The sequence below is a fragment of the Anabas testudineus genome, chromosome 22 (genome assembly GCF_900324465.2).
Source record: "Anabas testudineus chromosome 22, fAnaTes1.2, whole genome shotgun sequence".
NCBI lineage: Eukaryota > Metazoa > Chordata > Actinopteri > Anabantiformes > Anabantidae > Anabas > Anabas testudineus.
In genome coordinates, this window is record NC_046630.1 from 20,343,997 (window position 1) to 20,367,122 (window position 23,126).

A 23,126-nucleotide genomic window follows, 5' to 3' on the forward strand; every position below is an offset into this window, starting at 1 on the left:
AACTACTTTCCAGGCATGCCTGCTGATAAAAGAATTGTGTATCTCCCAAGCAGCAAGGTGTGAATGAAAAAAGGCAAATAAATGCGGTGGAAGATATGGAAGAGCCACCAAAAACCAGAATAATGAGTCAACCAATCAAAGCAGCAGAGCAAAAAAATTACTTCTTATCCAACAGTACTTGAAAGAACTATTAACACCGGCTTTTACCACCCACTGTGCTGAGGTGGCAATTTAGTGGTAATTTAATTACATTTTCTGGCAGCAATTAAATATCTTTAATAATGTTCCACTTGGAGACAACTAGTGAACATGTTGTTATACCCTACACACCTACGTTATATGACAAAAATTTGTAAATGACCCAAAGTTCAAATTAAAGGCAAATACTGTATTTCACAAAACAGATTAAATCACATTCTACAGATGGATTTCATGTATCCTGCTTATCCACCAGTAATGAAACTTGTTTATACACTGACCTCTTGTGGTTGATCTTTAGTGATGCAGTCTGTAGGGAAAACACAGGCTATAGATTTACCTTGCAATTTTATTGACCTTTGAAAATGATGACTGTAGGTCCTGCCACAGTCTTTAAAAACAAGACTGATAACTCTGTGTTCAGTATAGGATGAAGGATACTTTAAAGAAACTAAAATTAAATAAAACAAAACGGGTGGCACAAAACAGGGTGCGTCTCTGTTTTAAAAACATAATTACAAACAAATTAATATCAACATCAAATCCTTGTCTTAAATTATTTCAATTCAATTTGCCAAATGATGGCAGTTTATCAAAAGTAAAAATAACATTTTTCTCATAACCTTTTCATCACTTCTGTTATTGGTCCAAATTATAAACAAGTAAGATTCTGTGCATGCTTTCACTAAGGCAACTTACAACATGTTTTCATTGTTCTCTGTTCAGTTTCTGTGTGCATGTACTCCTTTATGTACAGTGTTGACAGTAGGCAGCGACACACACATTTTCTATTGTGTCTCCTCTGCTTGTTGTGCAGGATGTGGAGGTGTTTTGGGCTTGCTTTGCTCCTCAGCTCGTGCCCCGTCAGCCAGCCCTCCTGCTGCTGAGCTGCAGGGGTTTGTAACCTCTGTCCCACTCTGCAGAAATTTGCGTAGGTCTTTAAGTGCGGGCCTGAGCATCTGCACTAATGCAAGAAGGGCAGCCTGTGTACCTTCCAGGGCCTGGGCCTGTCTTTCCTGTGCAAATGCCTGAGCTTCCTGTGAGCGCCGCATCATCTGCAACAACTCGTTCTGCCCCTCCAGGTGCTGGGCGATCTGTCGGATGTGGACATTGGTGACTCTCTGCTCCTGCAGCAGGCGGGCAGAGTTGAGAGCGATGCGGCTCTTCAGTTCCTGAGGTTTGGCCTGACCCTGAGGTGGAGGTGGGGATGCTGAAGATGAGGCCAGCATCTCCACTGGAGCCTCGACAGCTGCTACCACAGTAGGAGTGGAATCACTTACAGTTGTGGTGCAGTACTCCACCACACCTCCATCTTCTAAGGTGTGATAAGTGGTTTCAGCTGGAAACAGGAAAGAGAAGATCTGTTTAGTTGCAATAAAGACTTAGTCAAATGACTCTTAAACGTCTGCCTTTTTTGACACTCCAACTTTCCACTGCTGCTAATGTTTCAATAAGAAATAAGGAAAACTAAAACTTCTCATTTTTTGTATTTGTATTTTATACATGTCACAAGAACAAACATAGATTTAATTTAGTTTTAGCTTAATTTAGATCTGGTGAATAAAATAATTTGTATTTTATTAATGCACTCTCGAATCATTCACTTTTAATAAACCTCTTCTTGATAACCCAGCACCTAGGACTGGCTGAGGAACAACTGACTCTCTCTCTGTCCCAAACAGCTTTGTTTTACAAATGTGTATGTGCTGTAATCAAATTCTACTTAATAGCTGATAGGTGTCAGATATCTGCTGACACTGTTTATGCTGATCAGAAATCTTACATCAGTTCCATGTATAGAGATCTTACTTTGTACTTTGGAAAGAAGTGGGGTTTTTGTTACAAACCTACAATGTGACCGCTGTGAATGAGTTAGTTATACATTTAATATGGTATCAAAGGAAATTGCAATAAAAAGAAACTTACCATTTAGTGGCTTTGCTTCATCACAGACTGTAACTGAACCGCCTGGAAGAGCTGATATAGATACAGACAGAATAAGATGCTAAAGACACTGTACTGTGGTATAGCAGCAATCAAATTAAAAGAAGTAAGAATGTCACAATGAAAACAGTGGGTAAGACATCTTGTAAAGGTACCAAATGTGATTCATTACAGTGCAAGAACTAGGTAATAGACAGTAATAGCCACATTCCAACATGTGTTTCTGGAGAAAAAGGGGTAGTTGATGACTAGTGGGGCTGATCCTTATCCACAGTGCACCTAATACACAACTCAAAAGTGAGTCAAGGAAAAACACATGAAAGTCTGCAGGAGTGCATCCCATGTGTCCTTCCTCCTGGTGTCCTTTTGTCCCATATTTCCATTGTGTGGGAAAGTATATAGTTTTTATTTATGAAAAGGGGAAATTCTGAATTCATTTGAGGCAAGCTCCACTCCACTTTGCTCCTTCACTTGGATCTTTTGGGCTCACTGGCAGACAGAGCTCTCTAAATAAACTGCACAGAAAACTGAATTCAACCTGTAAATTAAATGTTCTATTACTTCTACTCACTTAATATTTGGGACATCTTATACAAAAGTGCTATGTATTTTTATCACATACTCATCTTTTGATGTTAAAACCAAATGTCTTCAGTGTACAGCAAAAACAAAGGAATTACCCTTTTGTTTGTTAGTTAGTTAACCTATTGTCCTTACAATAGGTTTGAAGGGGACTGTAAGTATGAGCTTCTTTAGGAGGCAAGCGTTGTCTAATAATAAGTGTGATGAAACTTGAAACTTCCAAGTCACAAACATGGAGACAGTACTTCTTAGTACAGTTTAAAGCTTGTCAGTGTGTTGCCTTCAACTTGTGCAAAGGGGCATTCCATAAACATATCAATTGACAAGTGAAAACATTTAACTTGGACTTAGATACTACATGTCTATAACTCTAAGCCTGTGCTACAAACTGAGAACAGGAACACCATGGATATTTACCAGTCATAGACAAACAAAGAAAGAATTACTCAGCGTTGCACTGGCAAATGACAGAAAGGAAACAGTGTTTTGGAACTTGACTCACACATAGTAAAAGACTGTCTCAGCCTCAGTTTTTGATGTTTTACTCCTACACTTTTATGAATGTAACACCTAATAATTGTAGTAGAGAAAGAAGTAGAGAAGAGAGAAAAGTCTAATATTTCTTCACTGTTTGTGCTTGTGCTGTGTTATGTTATGTTTTATTGTTGGTCAAGGGCTTTAAAAGGTAATTCCTGTAAAAAGAATCAGAGGTAGGTAGGTGATTTCTACACAAAGTTAAATTAGAAGAACTACTATTGTAAAAGAAACGTACAGGACTCTAAGGTGACTTTATTTTATTGGTTGGGATTATTTATATTAAACCTTGTTATTTGGCCTTTAAACACCAATAAGAAGGTTTGTCAAACCTTCTGTTTTCATTGTTGACCAATTCACCAGACTTGAATCCATCATACTCTTTTATTGAAATTTCCCCACTGTGAGACATTTATCTTCTCTTAATCTATTGCTTGTCTTTACTGCCCCCCCTGGTTGCTGACATCATCTGTGACTCTGAATATCCATTTCTCTGTTGGTTTTATAAGCAGAAGTTGAATGCACCAGGGCAACACATTGATTTTATTCTCCCACTCATTCTGACAACTTCTGTCAACTTACTTTCTTCCAGAGTGACGGTGGTGGCGGCGTTCACTGTGACAGGTAAAGTTATCTCAGCATCTGAGTCTCCTGCAGGCAAGCTGATGATGGTGGCCTCCCCAAGGAGGTTACAGATCCTCTGCTGCATCGCAGTCAGGATGACGGGAACTGGAGTGCAATCGGCGGACGTCCCCTCTATAGCGGCCCGCGCCTGGGCCACTTTCCGCCGAACCTCCGTCTTCATGTCAGACCACTTCTTTTTCACCTCGGGCAACTCTCTGGGACAGGTGGTGACAGCGTTCACCTTTTTCAGAATGTCCACCCACGCGTTATTCTTTGCCATGTGGGTGACTCCAGCATTGAAGTGGTTAACCAGTGTGTGCTTTTGTTTCTCTATTTCTTCCACTATAATTTCCACCTCTCTCTCCGAGAAATTCATTTTTCTCTTTTTCGCGACCGATGCCATAATTACTGAAATTCCACTTTTGGAGAGATAATTGTGCGTATTGTACGCAAAAATAGTAGGATTTACTCAACTGATGTGCGCAACGTAATGGCTTCCAGAATCGGCTTCTTCTTCCGACTACAAACGCTACGTTAGCTGGACGTGGAGCCCCGCCTACTGGCACCCCATTAGTTGAGTATCTCGCACTGTCGCAAATATTCTCTGCTGCAATTGGCTTATTCACACGCCAGTCATCAATGAGCCAAACAAACTATGTTGTTCAAAAGCCAAATAAAAACTGGCACAGTTTTCAAGAATAATAATAATAAACATTTTTTTCTGGTTATTGTGAATGTAAACCGTTTTAATAACCGCAATAACTTCATCATACAGGCTCTGTAGCAAATAGCTATTCCAAGTATGAGTAAGCTAGAAAATTAACACACAATTCAAGGATAATTAATTTAAAAATACTTAAAATAACATAGAAATTACTGAGAGAGGATAAAACACTTTGTTAGCAATTTAAAATAACATTCCTTAAAATATGTGTAATGTACGTTGTTTTGTGTGTGTGTATGTTTTCACCTATATTATATAGTGTATGTGTTATTGTATTTTATATATTACAAATGGATATCATCTATCCAGCATCAACAAATTTGGCAAGAGTGCATCATTGGAGGTCACTATTCAAACCTGAACTTTAATCCTATGGGCCCTTTGGCCAACAGACTGCATCACTAAAGATCAACAGTAATTTGCAGTGTCTCTCTAGCAGCATTAGAGGCAGTAAATCAAGAGGAATCAAAGGTCAGACCTGATGTAGTAGCAGAAACGTTGATGTTAGAATAGACAGTTGCTGAAATTACAAAAACTCCAAACTTTAATTGACAAGCTAGTACTATCGCCTCTAATAAAAAAAAATATCTTGCTGCGCAAAACCTACCGACCTGTTCTAACTGTAAGCTCTAGGAAGTATGTATATAACTATGTCCAGGTCCAAGCTGCAGAGGGTAGCACTGTGCCATCCCTGGGTTGATCCGGCTAAACTGAAGCTCTCAGGCAGTAGCTTCACGTTCCACTTTGACGCGGCCGTACTGTAAGTCTCGCGATAGACAGCGAGACTTGTGGCACACCCGGTTAGTGAAGCCAATTTAAACATCTCTCGTTTATTTGATCGTGGACTAGTTAAGGGCGCGTAAATATCGGAATAAACATTTTATTCTCAGCGGACTTTGAAAGAGGAACATTACTGTCGTTGTGTGATGTATACGAGCTGCGTGTAAACTGTGTAGGTATTTTAATAGGCGGCCAGAGCGCAGATTGTCCTCATCTCGTTTCACCGGCATCTGGAGCGTTTGCCTAACGTGAGGTTCCACTGAACAGAGCAGGCTAAGCTAATTCATCACGTGCTGTTACGACTAGGAGCCCCCGTTTCGTCTCAGGTGGACTTCTCGAACGTTTTCCTGGTGAAAATCGGCTTTGTGTGTTCACTGGCAGCTTTTCGCTTTTGCTTTCGGACTGAAATGGAGGGACACGTGACGTGGTGATCAGGACCAGTGTGAGCTCCTGAGCGGCGAACACTCACTTAGCTAGCAGAGTGTCGAGCCGGTCAGCAGCCCGGTAGTACCGGACACTCAGGATGCACCAGCAGGGCTCGTTTATGTCCCCCCTGCTCAACGATGTGTTCTGCCAGTGCAGGTCAGCAGAAACGCACCCAGGGGTCGACCCGGGCGGCGGCGGCGGCGGACATGGACACGTCGAGGATTCCTCGTCAGCTCTCCCATCTAAACCCGTTAGCAGAGAGCCCGTGGCCGCAGACTGGCACTCGGACCCCGGCCAGTCGGAGCATCCGTGTGAGATATGTGGGGGCTCCGAGCAGGAGCACAGACTGAAAGTGCTGTTCCAGGTCCTGGACGTGAACGGTGATGGAGGCATATGTGTCAACGACCTGACGATTGGGCTGAAAAAATTAGGAGTACATCGCACTGAACATGAGCTCAGGGTAAGTTGACTGATTTCAGCCCGGTGGAGGTCATGCCCCTTTTTCTGTCTTATTGTTTGCATTACTGTTGATTTGAACAGTAAATGTGTATATTTAAAGCATTTCCCAATGGAAGATGGCAGCATATACAATTGTGTGTAAAAATATAAAATCTAGACGTGCATCTAACCTAAGGAATAATTGTTTTGCTGTAGACCAAAAGTCAGACATTTTGATGTAAACTATCTTTGGTTGAAAAGTGAAGGTTAGTATCAGAGTGGACTTGTTGCTTTAACAGCAGTCTTGTGTCTGCCTTTGAATATGAAGGTGTTATTAATTGGCCCTCAGTAAGATACTGAAATTGAAGCCACATCTGATGAAGTGTTGTATTTATTTTGAGATTAAATGGGCTTTCTCATTCGGTCAGTGCGTCTATGACAAGGAACATGTCTCTTAACATCACCGACTTAAGAATTACAGTGTAAATAAGGTAGCCATTGTTTTCATATATTTAGTGGCCACATCTTGGCATCATCCGATGGTCTGGAATAGTAGTAGATGAGAACTGAAATCTCTCTTCTCTAGAAAAGTATTTGTTGAGGATATTCACATAATCCTGGTTAATGTTATCTTCTACCACTTTGACACTCTGGCAAATGTCCAGCAGCCTATAGGTCAGTGGATTAACCCCTAACTAGTCCACTAGCTACACTCATGCACTAAACCTTAGCTCATAACAGTGTCGCATAGCCATTTCAGGAGATGGCATTATCTCTGGCACCAACATGTTCCCCTTTCTGAAAATTGGTGTAACTACTCGTCTTCTGAGACACACTGATAAAGCCTTTCTTTGCTTAATATAACTATTTGACTTATGCCCTTTTCCTAGTTCAGTGGAAATACAGAAAATGTTGCCACTTGACATTAACAATGATGCCTTAAGAGTTATTGTCAGTTTGCTCTTTCTGGTCTTTCTGGTGGTGGTATAATAAAATGTTACTGTTCTGTGTATAATCTTTACAGTAAATGTTATACACTGCTTGTGCCAAGTTTCTTGGTTTCTTTCTGCTTTTATACCACAAGTTTTTAAATGTTAATGTGTCACACCCCCCTCATACCAGCTCACATTTACATATATTTACACTCCAGTTCTATTTTTTCACATCTCCCCCTCTGAGCACTCCTCAGAAATCCACTCACACTATTTTATACATGAATACCACCAAAGAGATAAGTAAATTGGTTAATTTATTTTTAGTTACATCAATTGCAAGGAAAATAAGACTTTGTATATGTAAGCTTTGTACCCATCCCCCTTGACACCTGGCTAGTGGCTGTGGTGTCTGCATGAAGAGTGACCTTTTGACACCCAATTGATTTGTACATTAGCTATTGTCCATCGACTGATATCTCTTTTCTAAGGGGTCCCTACAGGCTCCCCGTGTGATCAGTATGAACAGACACCTGGTGTAGACACAAATGCACACAAATTACAAAAGTAATACAACATTAGGTTTTTTTTATGGACACTGTAATGGATAGATTTTGCCTCTTTGTAGAAGATGGATATCTGTCATTGTCTAGCCCCTTTTAGACATGCACTCTTTCCATTAATCAGAGTGTGAACGTGTCAGCTTCATGTCTAAATGAGCAACCTGGTCTTTTTTCTGTTAAAATCACAACACCAATCTTACTAGGACAGACATAGTAACAAAAACAGGATTAAGGTGTTGGGTGGGGATGGACCATATTGACAATATTCAAGTTTGGTCTCTTCATAGGATTTGTTGACAGAAGAAAAGCCACAAATCATACAAGCTAGTCATCTATGCAGATTCTCAGTCGTCCAGGTCATGCTTATCTCCCCCAAAAAATGCTGTTCAGATCAGGAGTGCTCTTCATCAGAACTGATGAAGGCTTGGAGGTAGAAGGTAAAATAAGTCCAGTTAACACTGAACATAATTTTTTGGGATACACAAATGAGTCTGTGTTTCATAGCTAAAATGTGGTAATCTCTGATGCTGGAGAAGGCAGAAGTGACAGTGTTTGGGACTATAGGGACTGTTACAGTGTACATTGGGTTTATTAATTTATGTAATTAGAGCCCTGTTTCTGGCAATAATCTGTTGGACTGAGAGCAATGTACGCTGTAAGCAGTGTATTCAGTAGAACAGGGCTGGACAAAGCAGCTGGAAGTTACCTGGAGGACATACTCTGCTATGTCACAGAGTAGTTTCCCAGGAGGATTCTAGTGCATGTCAAGAATTAAAAATTGGAGGCGCATGGTCATTGGGTGAGTGGGATTGCCTGCTGGATGCCGACGATGTGCTTGCAATAACTTGGAGGCGGTGCAAGAGGATAGTGAGGGAGGAGGAGAGAGCAGATTATCTGTTCTGAGAGAGGTGTGGTAGAGTGTGTGTGTCACCCTCCCCCTTCTTCTACTCTGACAGACACTTAAAGGCATATATTAATGTTATTGCTGCTATCCTGTACTCCATTGCTCCCTCAGCCAATGGAGGACAGTCTGACCTGCCAGTGTGGGCTGCACTGATTGGCTAGGCTCGCCTGCAGTGAGGATGCAGTTTTCTGGAGGTTCTTTTTGCTGCAGTTCTCTGGCTGCCGATACTGAAATGGCAAATCCTGTCTGTCTGCCGCTCCTGCCATTATTTAGTCATTGTCAACATGAAATATTTGTGTGTGTGAATCCTAGGTTTTATAAATAAATAGCTAATAATGCCTTAGAAGTTAAATGACAGGAGTTAGCTAGGACCACTTTGTATTTATCCTGCTGCTTTGGATGCCTGTGGAGCTGAACTTGGACATCTGTCTACAGAGGAAAAAGATCCAGTAAAAGATGAGACACCGAGACAGTAAGCTGGAATGTTGAGGTAGAAGAAAGTGGAAAAGCGCTGTTGTACTCGGCTGAGCATTGTGCATTTGTTTCACTCTTTGCCCTAAGCCAGCAGACACAGTTAAGTGCCACTGGATTTGAAGATGCTACAGGACATGCTGAGTTTCCTGTGCAAGAATGTTTTTGGCAGCACCCAGTGTAGTCCAGGGGAAACCCAGTTACCAGGGGAGAACCAAACTGGGGCTACAGGGAACAGCGGAGAGCTGCAAACTGGTCTCCAGGGAAACATTCCGCACCCTTCTGGAAGTAAAGAAATTAGCAGGACTATCAGTACTCCAAAGAAGACCAAAGTATTTATCATGTTGACACAACCAACAGAACTACAACAGGTAGGATAAAGTGGGTGGCAGTACTATCTTGTCCCACTTATAGTAATGTAGTGTCTTCATATTAAAGCAGATATCCAACACAGGAAGCTGTAATGTAATATTTTTCTTTTCTTAGAAATAGTATGTTTTTAATCATGAAGGTCCTTTTTAGTATCTTTTTGAAAAAGCTTTCAAAAGAGTTTTTTGATGTTCAATGTTCTAATTAAAGCTCAGTGAGAGCTCATTCTTACTATGGTAGAGTCAAAGCATTATTACCCCTGTCACTTATTTACTGCTTAATTTATTCAAGCCAGCTTCAAGCTTTGTTCCTCTCTAAGTGCTTATGAGAGTTTGACAGCTATAAAATGAATTCCCATTAATATTTTGTACAGATCTTGCATATGCTGTGCTGTATAGAGAGGCTCATTTTTTCGCCTTGTTGATTCCTTAATATCCATCTCTGCTATCAGGTCACAGATTTAAAATGTTGTCACTAACTGTTTCACTGAATTTTGCACAGTAAAGCCCTGTTCAGAGCTTCTCTACATGTGGAAAAAACACAAACCTCTTTATTTATTTCAGTGGCAGCCAGCAGAGGCACCAAAGGGGGCCCAGACCCCCCCCTAATTCATGCTTCCAATACAATAAGCTGCTAGCATGGCTGTAAACTCACTCTTTTTAACCTTTATTTACCCTATCTTGGTTCACTGAGCTAGAGGCTCTTTACCAGGAACACACTACTTGTCATGCAGACATTTACACTTAAACATTATTGAGTACAGTACAACCACAGTGTGATGAACTTAGCATTTCTGATCTTCACTGCCTTCAACCTTTTCCAAAATGACTGCAAAATCACTTCTACACTACTTCATCCTCTTTTCCTTATGAGCCATTGGAATGCATTGATGAGTTACAGTTAGTCTGAACCGTTTGACACTTTCAAACATAAATGTCACTACAACAAACTTACAGATGTTGATTTTCCTCCAATGAAGTGGCTTATACATGTACTGTATATACTGTAAGCAGTTGGGCCGCTGGGAATATCTCAAAATATGGACGCAGAACATCTAGAGCACTTTGATTTGAATGGTTTCTCAGGTAGTTTGACCTTACTCATATTTCTGAGAAAAGGCTCAGCATCATCTAATTGCCTATGATCAAATATTTCCTCAGATGACTGACCAGCAGCAGAGAAGCATGTTGTAGTAACTGTGAGCTTGATGCTAATCTGTGTGTGTGTGTGTGTGTGTGTGTGTGTGTGTGTGTGTGTGTGTGTGTGTGTGTGTGTGTGTGTGTGTGTGTGTGTGTGTGTGTGTGTGTGTGTGTGTGTGTGTGTGTGTGTGTCCAGTCATTTATTGAGCAATATAGGACAGCTCCACTTGGTGTTCATTGCAGGTCATTGCTTTCTTCATTGAAAGGCACAACTGTACTTAGTCCTCTACAGAATGTTAACAGATAAAAATAGCATACACCAAGTTAAATAGTTGAACAGGCTATCAGTGCATCTGTCCGCTGGGACAGTTATACTATAATGCCAGAGGAAAACCAACTCGTCGGGGCAACTTGGGGTTCAATATCTTCCCCAAGGACACTTTGACTTTGACATGTGACAGGAGTACAAGGGAATCAAACCACCAAGCCCACGATTGGTAGTCGATTGTGCTACCTCCTGAGGCACAGCTGCCCCAAGCTTGGCAAACATATTCTTTGGCAGTTTATCCCATTCTTCTTGCAGTACCTCTCAAGCTCTATGAAGTTGGATGGGGAGCGTCGGTGCACAGCCATTTCCAGATCTCCGACTGGCTGGGCCACTCAAGGAAATCAGAATTATCACATAGCCTTACATAGACCTTACAGAGTATAATTGTATAAAAGATGATATAGAAAACCAAACAATCCCATTTGAGCAAGCTTTAGGGGGGGAATGGGGCAATGGGGAGGAAAAGCTCCCTTTAGAGGAAGAAACCTCCAGCAGAACCAGGCTCACTGTGGGAACCTTCAATGCTGCGGAAAATTTGGCCCTAATGGCTTGGTTTGTGCTCTGACATGCACTCTTAACTGTAAATCATGTTCAATCAATGGAATTTCCCACAGGTGGATTTCAAACAACTTGTAGAAAGATCTCGAGGATGATCAGTGGAAACAGGATGGTCCAAAGCTCAGTTTTGTGTGTCATGGCAAAGACTGCAAATATTTATGGACGTATGTGACTTTTTTATTTTGTTTGTTTCTTTTTTTAATTAATTTTAAAAGATTTCAAACAAACTACTTTCACTTCGTAATTATGGGGATTTTTTTTTTTAACTCTAAGGCAAAAGATTTATTTAATCCATTTTGGAATAAAGCTGTGACATAAAATGTGGAAAACATTAAGCGTGAATACTTTCTGGATGTACAAAGTAATGTTCTGCTACTTCAAACATTTATTTTGCTACATTTCACAGGAAAACTCTGTACTTTATCTTTTTATTTGACAGCTGTCCATTTGCTTCAGAGAATTTCTGCTTGCTTAGTAAGTTCTTACAATGATAACTACCTGAAGTATTGTTGAGAGCATAGCAAAGCAGAGAGAGGGAGCATTGGGCAAAGCAGAGTGGACTGATTTGAGTCTCATGTTAGCACTAGCTTAAGTTGCATATTGTAGCTTTAGGTCACATTTTGAAGGTAGGACTTTACATAATGACCTATAAAATAATGATTAATAGTCCAATTAAATTGTTGGAGATAGAATCGTAAGCATCTGTGCCTCCTCCCTCACTGAAAACACCATAACTGATGAATATGCAAAAAGAGTTTGACTACCAAGCTAAGGCTTCAGGTTTCCACATCACACTTGTAAGTTGCCTGTTATACCTGAACCCTGTCGCCAAAATCAGGACTAACAACTTTAAAACTTATCAGTCTGGAAGTACATGCCTTAAACTCACATGGCAGGCGAGAACATACATCCTCCTGCACAGTAAATGAGCCAAGAGAAATAACAATGGCCAAGACACATCTTCAGGTACTAGATTTAAATAATACTATAGCTCTCAAAATTCTGGTATAATTCTTTAGGTGATTGTGAACACACATCTGCTCCATAGGTCCACTGGTGCATGTAGTTTTGTTTAGTTTCGTTCTTTTTCAGTCCCCCACCCCACACACAATTTGTCTCTCTAAGTAAATTTTGCTCAGGTGCATTATGTGCAAGACAAACAGCTATTTCCTGTTGCTATGTGTATTCACTTCCCAGCTTACTCTACTTCCTTTAGAAATCCTTCCAGTCGCTTTGGCAGGCTGAGTCAGAGTGTCCTGTATTGTCCAAGTTGACTAATATCCTGATCTGTGTGATGGCTGTAAAGTGGTCTAAAGTACAGGCTGAGTCAACAATGCGCAGATGGTAGGAGATGGTGGAAGCTGCTGCAGTTTGTCACATCCCTCTGTCCTCAAAGCAATACAGCTGTCATGATAACAGTGGTCAATTATATCAAGTTAATATCCTTTACAGATAATCGTAGTGTATATACACCAAATGCATCATGCTTACTGAAACAGCTTGTTTAAATATAAAAATGGAACATTTTGATGAGGTGCTTCCAGTCTTTGTAGCTGTCTCTGTCCCCATTTTTTCCTCAGTCCCTCAACTGTTTCTTCTTTTATTACAGAAAATAGTTAAGGCGGGAGACAAAGACCTGGACGGACAGTTAGACTTTGAGGAGTTTGTTCATTATCTCAGAGACCATGAGAAGAAACTCCGGCTGGTCTTCAAGAGTTTGGACAAGAAGAATGATGGTAAGGAATCTTTTTTTTCAACTGAGGACTAATGTTTCAAGTCTGATTTAGGCAGTTGAGAACAAAATGAAGCAACTTCCATTAAGTTGAAGAACTCTGCAACAGGTGTGACTAGTAAACGGACCTTTATGTATAAAATTCACTTAAAACTGATAATGACTTTCTTTGGTAGGCCGGATCGACTCACAGGAAATCATGCAGTCTCTGCGTGACCTGGGGGTAAACATCTCTGAGGAACAGGCTGAGAAGATTCTCAAAAGGTGAGAGTGCTGCTGAGAGTCCACAGTCTCAAATAATGGATTCACGAATATGTCCCCCCCCTGTTATTGTGTGTTGCTGTGATGTCTCATACATTTTTAATTTTATAAAATGCCACATTCATATACATGTGAACAGTTTCAGAGGAGCTACTGGAGGAGGACAAATGCGTATAATGTTAAGTTATCCTTAACATTGAGTATATGACAAAAAAGAGTTAAAGCAACAGCTTAAAAAAAGCTGTTGGTTATTATGACTATAGCTCTCACTTTAGCAGCTGGGCTTGAATCGTTGTTCATTATGTTAGGCAACATAGATGTCTCACACGTCATCACATTGCTATATCATTCATCATAATCTCATAAAAATTTATAACTGTAATTTTGTGAACCTCACGATAAGGCACACCTTGCATTAAAAGAGAACTTCAGGGACACCAGGGAGAGTCTGTGAGTCTTAGAATTATCATGATTTCAGTGAAATAATTTTTTACTCTTAGTCACTGCCCTTTGCCCTAGGTTTTCACCAGATATGTTTTCCTATACAGTAAGTGTATCTTTATGGGCCTGAATACCCCAGAAAAAGAAAAAGAAACACTAGCTACCCATACCCGCTTTTAGGGGAAATACAACAGGTAAAAAAAAAAAACAGAGCTATCCTTTGAGTGTGCACATAACTGAACAAAACAATGAACACACTTTTCCCCACAGGGATTAATAACAGTTTCAAATGAAAATAACTCTTTAAAAATAGTGCGTGAGTCACTTCTCAGTCAAGTCTTACTAGGTCAGATGCTTAACGTTTTTGTAACACAGGTCTGATTTGAATTCTGTCAGATCATATTATTGTTATTGACCTTTTAAGATCACTGCAGTAAATATTTCATTAATTAATCTGTGTTACTAGATGCTTTTTTAAGGAAAACACTGAATATATGTAAAAATCTAATTTTAGGTCTTTCTTATGGACTTAGACAGTTTTGGAGGGCTAACAGCTAAAAGCTAGCTGTTGCCACATGTGAAAAAAACAATACTGTATCTATGGTAACGTGACCTACTGTCAAAGTCATCAAAGTCCTCCCAGAAACACAGGAGATCAGGAAAGATCCCAGTAAGGTCACTTCTGCCCATCACCTCTGAAAAGCACAGCATTAGTTGAAGGAAGATACAAAAACTAACACCAGAAAAAACAACACGCAGAGACGAGCTGCTAGCTGGCTGCCGCCCAACAGGCACCATTCTACAATTCAAGCATCAGTTTTAGCTGTCTCTAAAACAGATTTCTGCAAGAAAGTTCAAGTACAAATTTGCAAAGAAAAAAACATAGTTTTTCATGAGGAAGAAACATGTTGTCCAGTGCAGTGACATGGTTCACCAAGTAGTTTGAGCTCTCTGGCACAGATGAATAAGCTAAAATAAGGTTCTGGATTTACAGAGGTTTCAGTTTGTTTGTTTGTTTTAGTCTTTTGAAGGGATTTGTTGATATAAAGAAAATATCCTTTAAGTAGTTCATGATAGATATTCTTATTTAAATGTGATATTTAGGCAAGTGAGCTATGTTTACGGACATGTAAGTTAGTTTAAACGGTGTCTCAGCCAGAGTGCTTGCTGCTGCTCATTCCTGCAGTCACACTTCTAACATGCAAATGTCTGCCTCATGTTGTTATAACGCAGTGTGATTCAGTGTATGTGATCTACTTTCTCTAACCTCCTGTCTGTCTGTCTGTCTGTCTGTCTGTCTGTCTGTCTTTTCTTTTCTCTGGCTGGTCTCAGAATAAGGAGGGGCCATATCTGGGCCCCTATCTTGTAGTAAGTAGTAGCATCTCTAGTCTGCTTGCTCAGCCAGTGCTACATTACTACTGCATTGTCTAATTCAGTTACCAGCTGCTACCTTTTTTTCTGAAGCAAATACCATGTTTAGAGTACAAAGCATGATGTAATAGTATAGTGATTGGATTACAGCAGCGCACAGGAGTAAAGCGTCCTTCTACATCACAGCAGTGTCATAAAAAGTAGCCATGAGACCAAATTATTTATATGTAATAGAACTTGTGAACAGAGAACATGTTCTTTCTACTGGAACTGTCACACTTACAACAGTCTGTGTTGTTTTCCATCCCCAGTATGGACAAAAATGGAACAATGACAATTGACTGGAATGAGTGGCGGGATTACCACCTCCTGCATCCAGCAGACAACATTCCGGAGATCATCCTCTACTGGAAACACTCCACGGTACACATTCTTCCTTTGTGTTCCACTGTGGTTCCATTTCATAGAACTGTGGCATAAGACCATGGATGTGTGTGTTATGTTATAGGTCATTTGTGTGTCCGCACACAGTAGCAGCATCTGACAGCTCACTACGCTGGTTTCAGTATTACTGAACTTTCTTAACATAAATCCTGTGAATAAAGGCAAATGACAGGTGCTCTTGAGATAAGAAATATTAGATTTCTGGGATATTGTAATAGAACAATTATAGACGTGCACAGGTCCCTTTCTATGAACACTAATTGGACTAATGGCAGGGGAGATGCACAGGTGCTTTGCTTTGTGGAACAAACGGGCTGAAAATCTTAATTATTTACGCAGAGAGACAACATAAAGGCAAATTGTACCAATTGATTGAATTGATTTATTGAAGTTATTGTATTAACAATATTCATTCTGCACCCGGATCATGTGTTATGAATATATTTTTTTAGTATGTCAGAAACACCCTGGGATGCAGTCTTTTTCCCCACATCACAGCATATCTTCCTCATTAACACCCAATGTTTTTAATGATGTTGTTAACTGAATACCTCTGTTTACTCCATAGATTTTTGATGTTGGGGAGAGTATGATAGTGCCTGATGAGTTCACAGCAGAAGAGAAAAAAACAGGAATGTGGTGGCGACATCTAGTGGCCGGAGGGGGAGCGGGTGCAGTGTCTCGAACCTGCACTGCACCACTAGACAGACTCAAAGTTCTCATGCAGGTAATGTGCAATTAATGAATCAGAAAGCTGAGCCACAAAAATGCCCACTTTCACATATACAGAGGGAAGTGAAAGCACCACTTGTACACATGCTGTCTTGTACAGGTTCATGCCTCCAAGAGCAACAGCATGCGTATTGCTGGGGGGTTTAGCCAGATGATCCGGGAGGGTGGTGTGAGGTCACTGTGGCGAGGAAACGGCATTAATGTCATCAAAATTGCCCCAGAGTCTGCTATTAAGTTCATGGCCTATGAACAGGTATGTACCTACACAGCATTGCCTCAAACAAGCAGTTTATTTCTGACACATTCTCTATTGCTGCAGTACACAATGATTGTCCTGTCTGCCAGATTAAACGATTAATTGGACTGAACCAGGAGACGCTTGGTATCACAGAGAGACTGGTGGCTGGTTCGCTGGCTGGGGCAATCGCTCAGAGCAGCATCTACCCCATGGAGGTGAGACCTAAGAACACAGACAACATAGGTGAAGAAAGACCTTGCTAATGATGTCTAAAGTGATCATAAGGATTATGTTAATTGTGTAAATGCTATAAAGCCAATAATGACTCACTATGTTTGGGAGAAACACTGTACATTTAAACTTTTAGCCTTTAACCCATTTGGTGGATAAAAACAGACCTTCACAGGCAGATATGCACTAGTTATGCACAGTATGAGCAAGTTATTCATGTAATCATGTAGCAACCTGTTTTAATATGAAACTAAATGAACAGTAAAGGTGTTATGTATGTCAAGTATGAAGGACCTTCAATGACTGCTGGCCTGGACGTGAAGGTTCCTATTATCTCTACCTCTGACATTACTTCCTGTTTTCTCAGGTACTGAAGACACGATTGGCCCTGAGGAAGACGGGTCAGTACTCGGGCATCTTGAATTGTGCAAAGCATATCTTACAGAAGGAGGGTGTGGCTGCTTTTTACAAGGGGTATGTCCCCAACATGCTGGGGATCATCCCCTATGCTGGCATCGACCTGGCTGTGTATGAGGTGGGTGTTGGTGAGAAATAACTTCTTTTAGTCGATTGTTTTTTGTTTTGTTTTGTTTTTTAGTTTAGTCTGACTCTTTCCTCTCACAGACTCTGAAGAATTCGTGGCTCCAGCGCTACGCCACAGACAGTGCTGATCCAGGAGTGTTTGTGCTTCTGGCTTGTGGCACCACCTCCAGTACGTGTGGTCAGCTGGCCAGCTACCCACTTGCCCTGGTGAGGACTCGAATGCAGGCCCAAGGTCAGTCATTGCTGCACTGTACCATTACTGTCTAATAGAAGGGAATGAAAGGATAAAGAAAAGATGGACTTTCTATGACATCCCAACTGATTTGGAATTTGTAAGAAGATATTAATCAGTTTGTAGAATTATTGGGTCTCATGCGAGAACATTTATATTTTTCTTACCCTAAATCTGTTACTTTTTCCACGTGAGGCTTGTTTGGAGGAGTGTTCCGAATTAAATAGGGGCGACATGTAGACTGGCTGCCCACCCTGAGCCTGGTTATCCTGGAGGTTTCTTCCTCTAAAGGGAGTCTTTCCTCTAATGCCTAAATCTTGCTCAAATGGGATTGTTGGGTCTAAGGGTGTTGAGTGTAAGGTCTTAAACCTTACACTGTAAAGTGCCTTGAGATGTCTTCTGTTGTGAATTGGTGCTATACAAATAAAATTTGATTGAAGTTTAACATTATCACTTATATCAAGCATTGTTTCACCTGTACGACCTTTAATTTTTTTGTTTTAATATTTAAATTTATATGTTTATTATTCTTATTTTATACACTAGGAATTTCATATGTGACATAGCAAGCCACAGCATCAAGATTAAGGGGCACTATACACTAGGTGTCTGCCTTATCTGTTCCATCCACAGTATTTAGTATAAAATGCATGCGAGGAGCAGACTTGTGCCAGAGCATCCAGTTAAACTAAACTTTTAAAATGCCAAAATTTGATACATTGGACCAAAAACTCTATGTAATGATTTAATGTGTACAGTACAGAAAACACAGACAGCAGTCATTGAGTTAAAATCAAGATTGCAGCGTCTTTAATTAGCATGCTGTGCGATATTCATATGTTTTAGTCACGCTACAAGTGAACAGGTGAGTAGCTGTGTTTGGGGTAGTGTTTGACAAGCATGTTCTCCCTCTGTCTTCCTCAGCTACTCTGGTAGGTGGCCCTCAGATGACCATGTCTGGCCTGTTCAGACACATCGTAAGGACTGAGGGGGCAATGGGACTCTACCGAGGCCTGGCGCCCAACTTCATGAAGGTCATTCCATCTGTTAGCATCAGCTACGTGGTATATGAATACCTCAAGATTGCCCTGGGGGTCCAGTCAAAGTAAAGAAGGATGCAGGCAGAAGAAATCCAGAGGCTTTTCTTAGGTGCTCAAGATTGACTGCTGTAAGGGATCTAAGAAACAAGCAGCTGAATGTCCAAGTTTTAAAGGAGAAATCTGATGAAAACTTGATTGAAGATATTTCTGTTGTTGTTAGCTGTTATTTTAACTCTTCCCTTACGAATCTAAAAGCGCTTCAGCCCTCATTGACTTGATTTAGCAAGACGCTGATGGATGTATAGAAGGTGTTTACTGTTTTGGGCACTGATGGTGCTGTGGCAATGTAGAAGAAGAGTCTTGGTCCTGAAGGGCTTTGCTAAAGCATATCACAAAGCTTTTCCCATGTTGCCATGTGGAGTTCTAACAGTTGGAGTTTTCTAATGTGTACGGACATTTACAAAGTCTGCATGTAGAAGAATGTTAAAAAACAATCCATTTACGTGCCTCCTACTGACTAACAGATGATGAAAACTAAAACAGAACTGTTACATATCATACAGTTTTTATTAGGGACATTACAACACTGCCCTTGGGCCAAAATGTGAATTTTTCATTGGAATTTTATCATAAAATCATCAAAACATTTGAATGATTCCAAAGGGAGAAATCCTGTCCTTTAACTTATATTATTATTACCCTACCTCTGGTATGTTGTCTGTTCCGTCCAGCACTACTGTGCTGTGGAGTGTCATGAACATTGTAGCTAACTCAAAGTTTTGTAGGTTAAGTCATGCTATTCCAATAATTTATTATAATTTAGAAATGCAACGCTGAAGACTGAAAACAGCCTGAGCTGTCAATCTGTCAGACACTGTGCACTTTGATAATCACTTATGTAAATATATAGAGCACAGTTTAGTTGGTTTAGTTTTGCTTTAGAAGGAGACTGACTCAGTTTTAGTTTTCTCTACTCTGACATTTAAGAGTTGACTCAACAGCAACCACCGGTCACTAATGACAATGACAGGATAAGAGAACATCAATTTTCCTTTGGCTTCTCAAACTCGTCTCGTGTCGGTGGCTTTAAAGACATCAGTTCCATTCAGCCAGCTGCTATGAAGAGATAAGGTATAGTGAGTTTACATCTTCTTTCTCTTCTTTACATTTGTGATAAAACTACTGACATGTTAGTCTGTAACATGATAAAATGTAGTGTAAAAGCACAGATATTATGTCAGTGAGCTGACTCGGTAGATACTCAGAACTCACGTGTCTATCTGATGTTTCTCTCTCTCGAGTTACGTAGTTGTGCTTTGATTTGACCAGATCCAGTATAGCTGTTGTTTTCATTTAATTTGCCTGAAGGTACTTGGTTACCTTTTGAAGATGGGACTGGTTGGAATTCATTAAGGTACTCGACACTTATTTTACAGTCTTATTTTACAGTAAATAAATGATTACACTTGACTTTTAACATTGTTAATCTGTGATTATACTTTTGAAGAAGAGTTAGTGTAGGTTGTCAGATAGCAAATACCTGATTCCAGAAACTATCTTGTACTGTATTATCAACCGGTGAAGCTTAGATAGAATGATCTGTCGGTGTCAATCAGAACTGGAAAATAACATAACATCTACGATAATAACATAATCAACACACACAGAGACTATTCAGCTGTTATTATATGTTCCATGTGTTCACCTTTAAGACAGTTTCCCTTTTAACTAGTTTGAAATATAAGGAAAATTGTAGTTCTATTAGGTCCAAGTGTTTCTGACAAGGATTGACAGGTTAAGTTTGTGGTAATGTTTTTCATTTACTGTTGAAAGCTGAATTTTTAAGGACTATTTCCTCAACGTGTTGGCTAAAGACATTCACTAGTCTTATGAACACTCCTTGAAGTCACTGTGGGACATCCAGCAGAGGCAACACTCAGCCTCAGACTGACGCCTGTGTCTAATGGTCACCCTTTCCCATGAGTGCCTTTTGTGCTATGCCTCCCTTATATAATGTTCCTAACACTATTAGGTGAAGAATGTGGGACCTTGAATGCACTTTAAGGTTTTCTGCTTTAATTTCTTTTGGTTTTATTTATTACATTTTTGTTCTAAAAGGGATTAATGACCACATTTGTGATCTGCTGAAACATGCCATTGTGCAGTAGTATGTAGTCTTAGAAACCAAGTCATGGTCATGTTTGTTTGTTTGTTTGTTTGTTTGTTTGTTTGTTTTTGAGTTAGAAGTGACTTTGATACAGTTTTCAAAGTCTCAGCCTTACAGAAAAATGTAATAATCACATGAATACGGTGTTTACACTGTAAATAAATCAACAATTTGTGAAATTATTGACTAAATTATTCAAACTTAAATCATTGTTATAAATCTCAAGTTTTAGTTCATGTTACTTTTCATGACAGTGTCAGTGTGTTGTCGCTGCTCTCTCATCTTTCAGGTTTCCCCTGCCTTCCTTCAAAATGTAGACAGTCAGCACCTGTGACGAAACCAGAGTTTTAAAGTACAGAGAAATTGACACCGTGCTGCTATAAGGGCTTTTTCATGCAAGCCATGCAGAATAAAACACTTCCCTACCAGCTGCCCTGCCCTCCATGTTTCAGTCATTACCACATTGCAAAACGTACTAATTAAACAAATGATGGGAGTTCTCTGATTGGTTAGAAGGGTTAACCTTGCTCAGAAAGTTGTGGTAGTGAACGTGGGCACCACTGTCAGGTTGTTCTGTTAATCTGACTTCAGATACATTTTGGAGCATATTTCTACCTAAAAATCCTAAAATAAAGATACTGTTTTACAGCTTCAAGGGGTAATTAACATGAACTGAATCCTACACTCAGTATGTTGAATGATAAAACAGCATTTTGTAATACAAACATGAGTTTCAATAGTTTCTTAAATAATTTCACAAATGATTGTTTCTTATATATAGTTTTACAGAAGTTATTTGTGTGATTAATCTGTTTTATTTATTATTGAAACTTTGGGGTTCCATACAAAGGTTCCTCTCAACACATCATCTCATTTCACATTGACAGCATTAACACATTTTGGCCAGTCAAAGATACTCGTGTATGAATAGAATCTGTTTATACTGACATGCTGTGAAAAGTATTGTATTGAAAGCAGGGATGGATTTGTTGAAACTCATCTGTTTTGCAGTACAAACCAACATGTTGTACAATGTGTGTACATTTCTGGTAGAACTGCAGTCTCGCTTGTTGGCCTGTCTGCTCCAGCATCACATTAGCTCCTGAAATCACGCTGTGACTTCGTAGCAGTTGGATAACAGATGATGGTTTAAATTTGCTCATTAGTGTTGATCCTCCTTCCTGGCTGAATTGTAGATTTGATCCCTTGCTCTAAAGGTATGGGCATAAACTGGCAACATAGAATGATGTGTGAAAATGTGTTCCATGCTCACATAGTACTGTTAAATGTAATGCTTACCAATGCCTCTTACTGTATGTTGTGTCGACCACCAACAGGCAGTCAGCCAGTGGAACTTGAAATGTACAGAAACTATCAGACTACACAAACTGAAGGCTCCAGTTTACTGTATTTTGGTAAATGGTGGCATAGTAGATTATATAATTCTATTTTATAATGCTAGCAATTGGAGTACTTGTATAGTAGTTTGTAGGTGCATCCACTCAAAGAATGTTATGGTAAAAAGAATATTTATGCTTGTATGAGATCAACTGTTAAATAAAGTAGTTTAGCATCAAATTTGAGTTGTTTATTTTTTTATTAATGTTCATTTTATAATTGCATTTACCGACGTGTGTGTGTGTGTGTGTGTGTGTGTGTGTGTGTGTGTGTGTGTGTGTGTGTGTGTGTGTGTGTGTGTGTGTGTGTGTGTGTGTGTGTGTGTGTGTGTGTGTGTGTGTGTGTGTGTGTGTGTGTGTGTGTGTGTGTGTGTGTGTGTCCAGACCATTAGTATTTGGTCAGAATAATTGATTGTCCTGGATGATTCCCCATTTTGGGCTCATCTCTTAGACTGACTGAATGATAAATAACTTTATTTACAACATACTCAGAAAAAATAAGTAGGAATAATCAGTTAAGTCAGTGGTGTGTGCGAGAAATAGCCCTTTATAGAAGTCATGGCCAAACTGCAGCAGTTACAGAAACTAAACAACTGCTTAGTAAATGTTTCTTGGTCAGCTGTGTGTTTTAATATTAATCATGCACAGCAGCAGAACCAGACGCTCTGGGGGAAGTGAAAGTGGGGAAGTTGTTCAAGGAGAAAAAAAGAATGAGACTCAACAACTTTAAGTTTTTAGTAGTAGTGATACAACCTGACAGCGGGGAAACCTACTCATACTTTA

At 39.9% G+C, this 23,126-nt stretch overlaps 2 protein-coding genes across 3 annotated transcripts; one reads left to right on the top strand and one right to left on the bottom strand.

The window, feature by feature from the left end:
• Positions 1 to 325: 325 nt before the first annotated feature.
• naif1 (nuclear apoptosis inducing factor 1) lies at positions 326 to 4,570 on the bottom strand. 2 transcript variants are annotated; one of them, XR_003297415.1, is made up of 4 exons: positions 3,841 to 4,570; positions 2,125 to 2,175; positions 898 to 1,537; positions 326 to 508 (listed from the first exon to the last, which is right to left on the bottom strand). XR_003297415.1 is itself a non-coding variant. In XM_026339524.1 (3 exons), the coding sequence occupies exons 1-3, from the start codon at positions 4,283 to 4,285 to the stop codon at positions 987 to 989; spliced, it is 1,047 nt and encodes a 348-aa protein (XP_026195309.1). In that variant the 5' UTR covers positions 4,286 to 4,570; the 3' UTR covers positions 530 to 986. The 2 variants fall into 2 exon arrangements, 1 of the variants encoding a protein (XP_026195309.1); XM_026339524.1 differs by lacking the exon at positions 326 to 508 and having other exon boundaries at positions 530 to 1,537.
• Positions 4,571 to 5,366: 796 nt separating this feature from the next.
• slc25a25b (solute carrier family 25 member 25b) lies at positions 5,367 to 19,273 on the top strand. Its single transcript, XM_026340086.1, has 10 exons — positions 5,367 to 6,272; positions 13,124 to 13,250; positions 13,423 to 13,510; positions 15,631 to 15,742; positions 16,332 to 16,490; positions 16,596 to 16,748; positions 16,841 to 16,948; positions 17,332 to 17,499; positions 17,589 to 17,739; positions 18,664 to 19,273. The coding sequence occupies exons 1-10, from the start codon at positions 5,910 to 5,912 to the stop codon at positions 18,846 to 18,848; spliced, it is 1,614 nt and encodes a 537-aa protein (XP_026195871.1). The 5' UTR covers positions 5,367 to 5,909; the 3' UTR covers positions 18,849 to 19,273.
• The last annotated feature ends 3,853 nt before the right edge of the window (positions 19,274 to 23,126 follow it).

Bases quoted from the DNA above. Each gene is read 5' to 3' on its own strand.
- naif1 (XM_026339524.1), bottom strand. From the start codon at position 4,285: ATGGCATCGGTCGCGAAAAAGAGAAAAATGAATTTCTCGGAGAGAGAG. The intron at 2,176-3,840 runs GTAAGTTGACAG...TATCTATATCAG, and splicing joins CACCGTCACTCTGGAAGAAA to CTCTTCCAGGCGGTTCAGTT. The intron at 1,538-2,124 runs GTAAGTTTCTTT...TCCTGTTTCCAG, and splicing joins TGAAGCAAAGCCACTAAATG to CTGAAACCACTTATCACACC.
- slc25a25b (XM_026340086.1), top strand. From the start codon at position 5,910: ATGCACCAGCAGGGCTCGTTTATGTCCCCCCTGCTCAACGATGTGTTC. The intron at 16,749-16,840 runs GTATGTACCTAC...CCTGTCTGCCAG, and splicing joins AGTTCATGGCCTATGAACAG to ATTAAACGATTAATTGGACT. The intron at 16,949-17,331 runs GTGAGACCTAAG...CTGTTTTCTCAG, and splicing joins GCAGCATCTACCCCATGGAG to GTACTGAAGACACGATTGGC.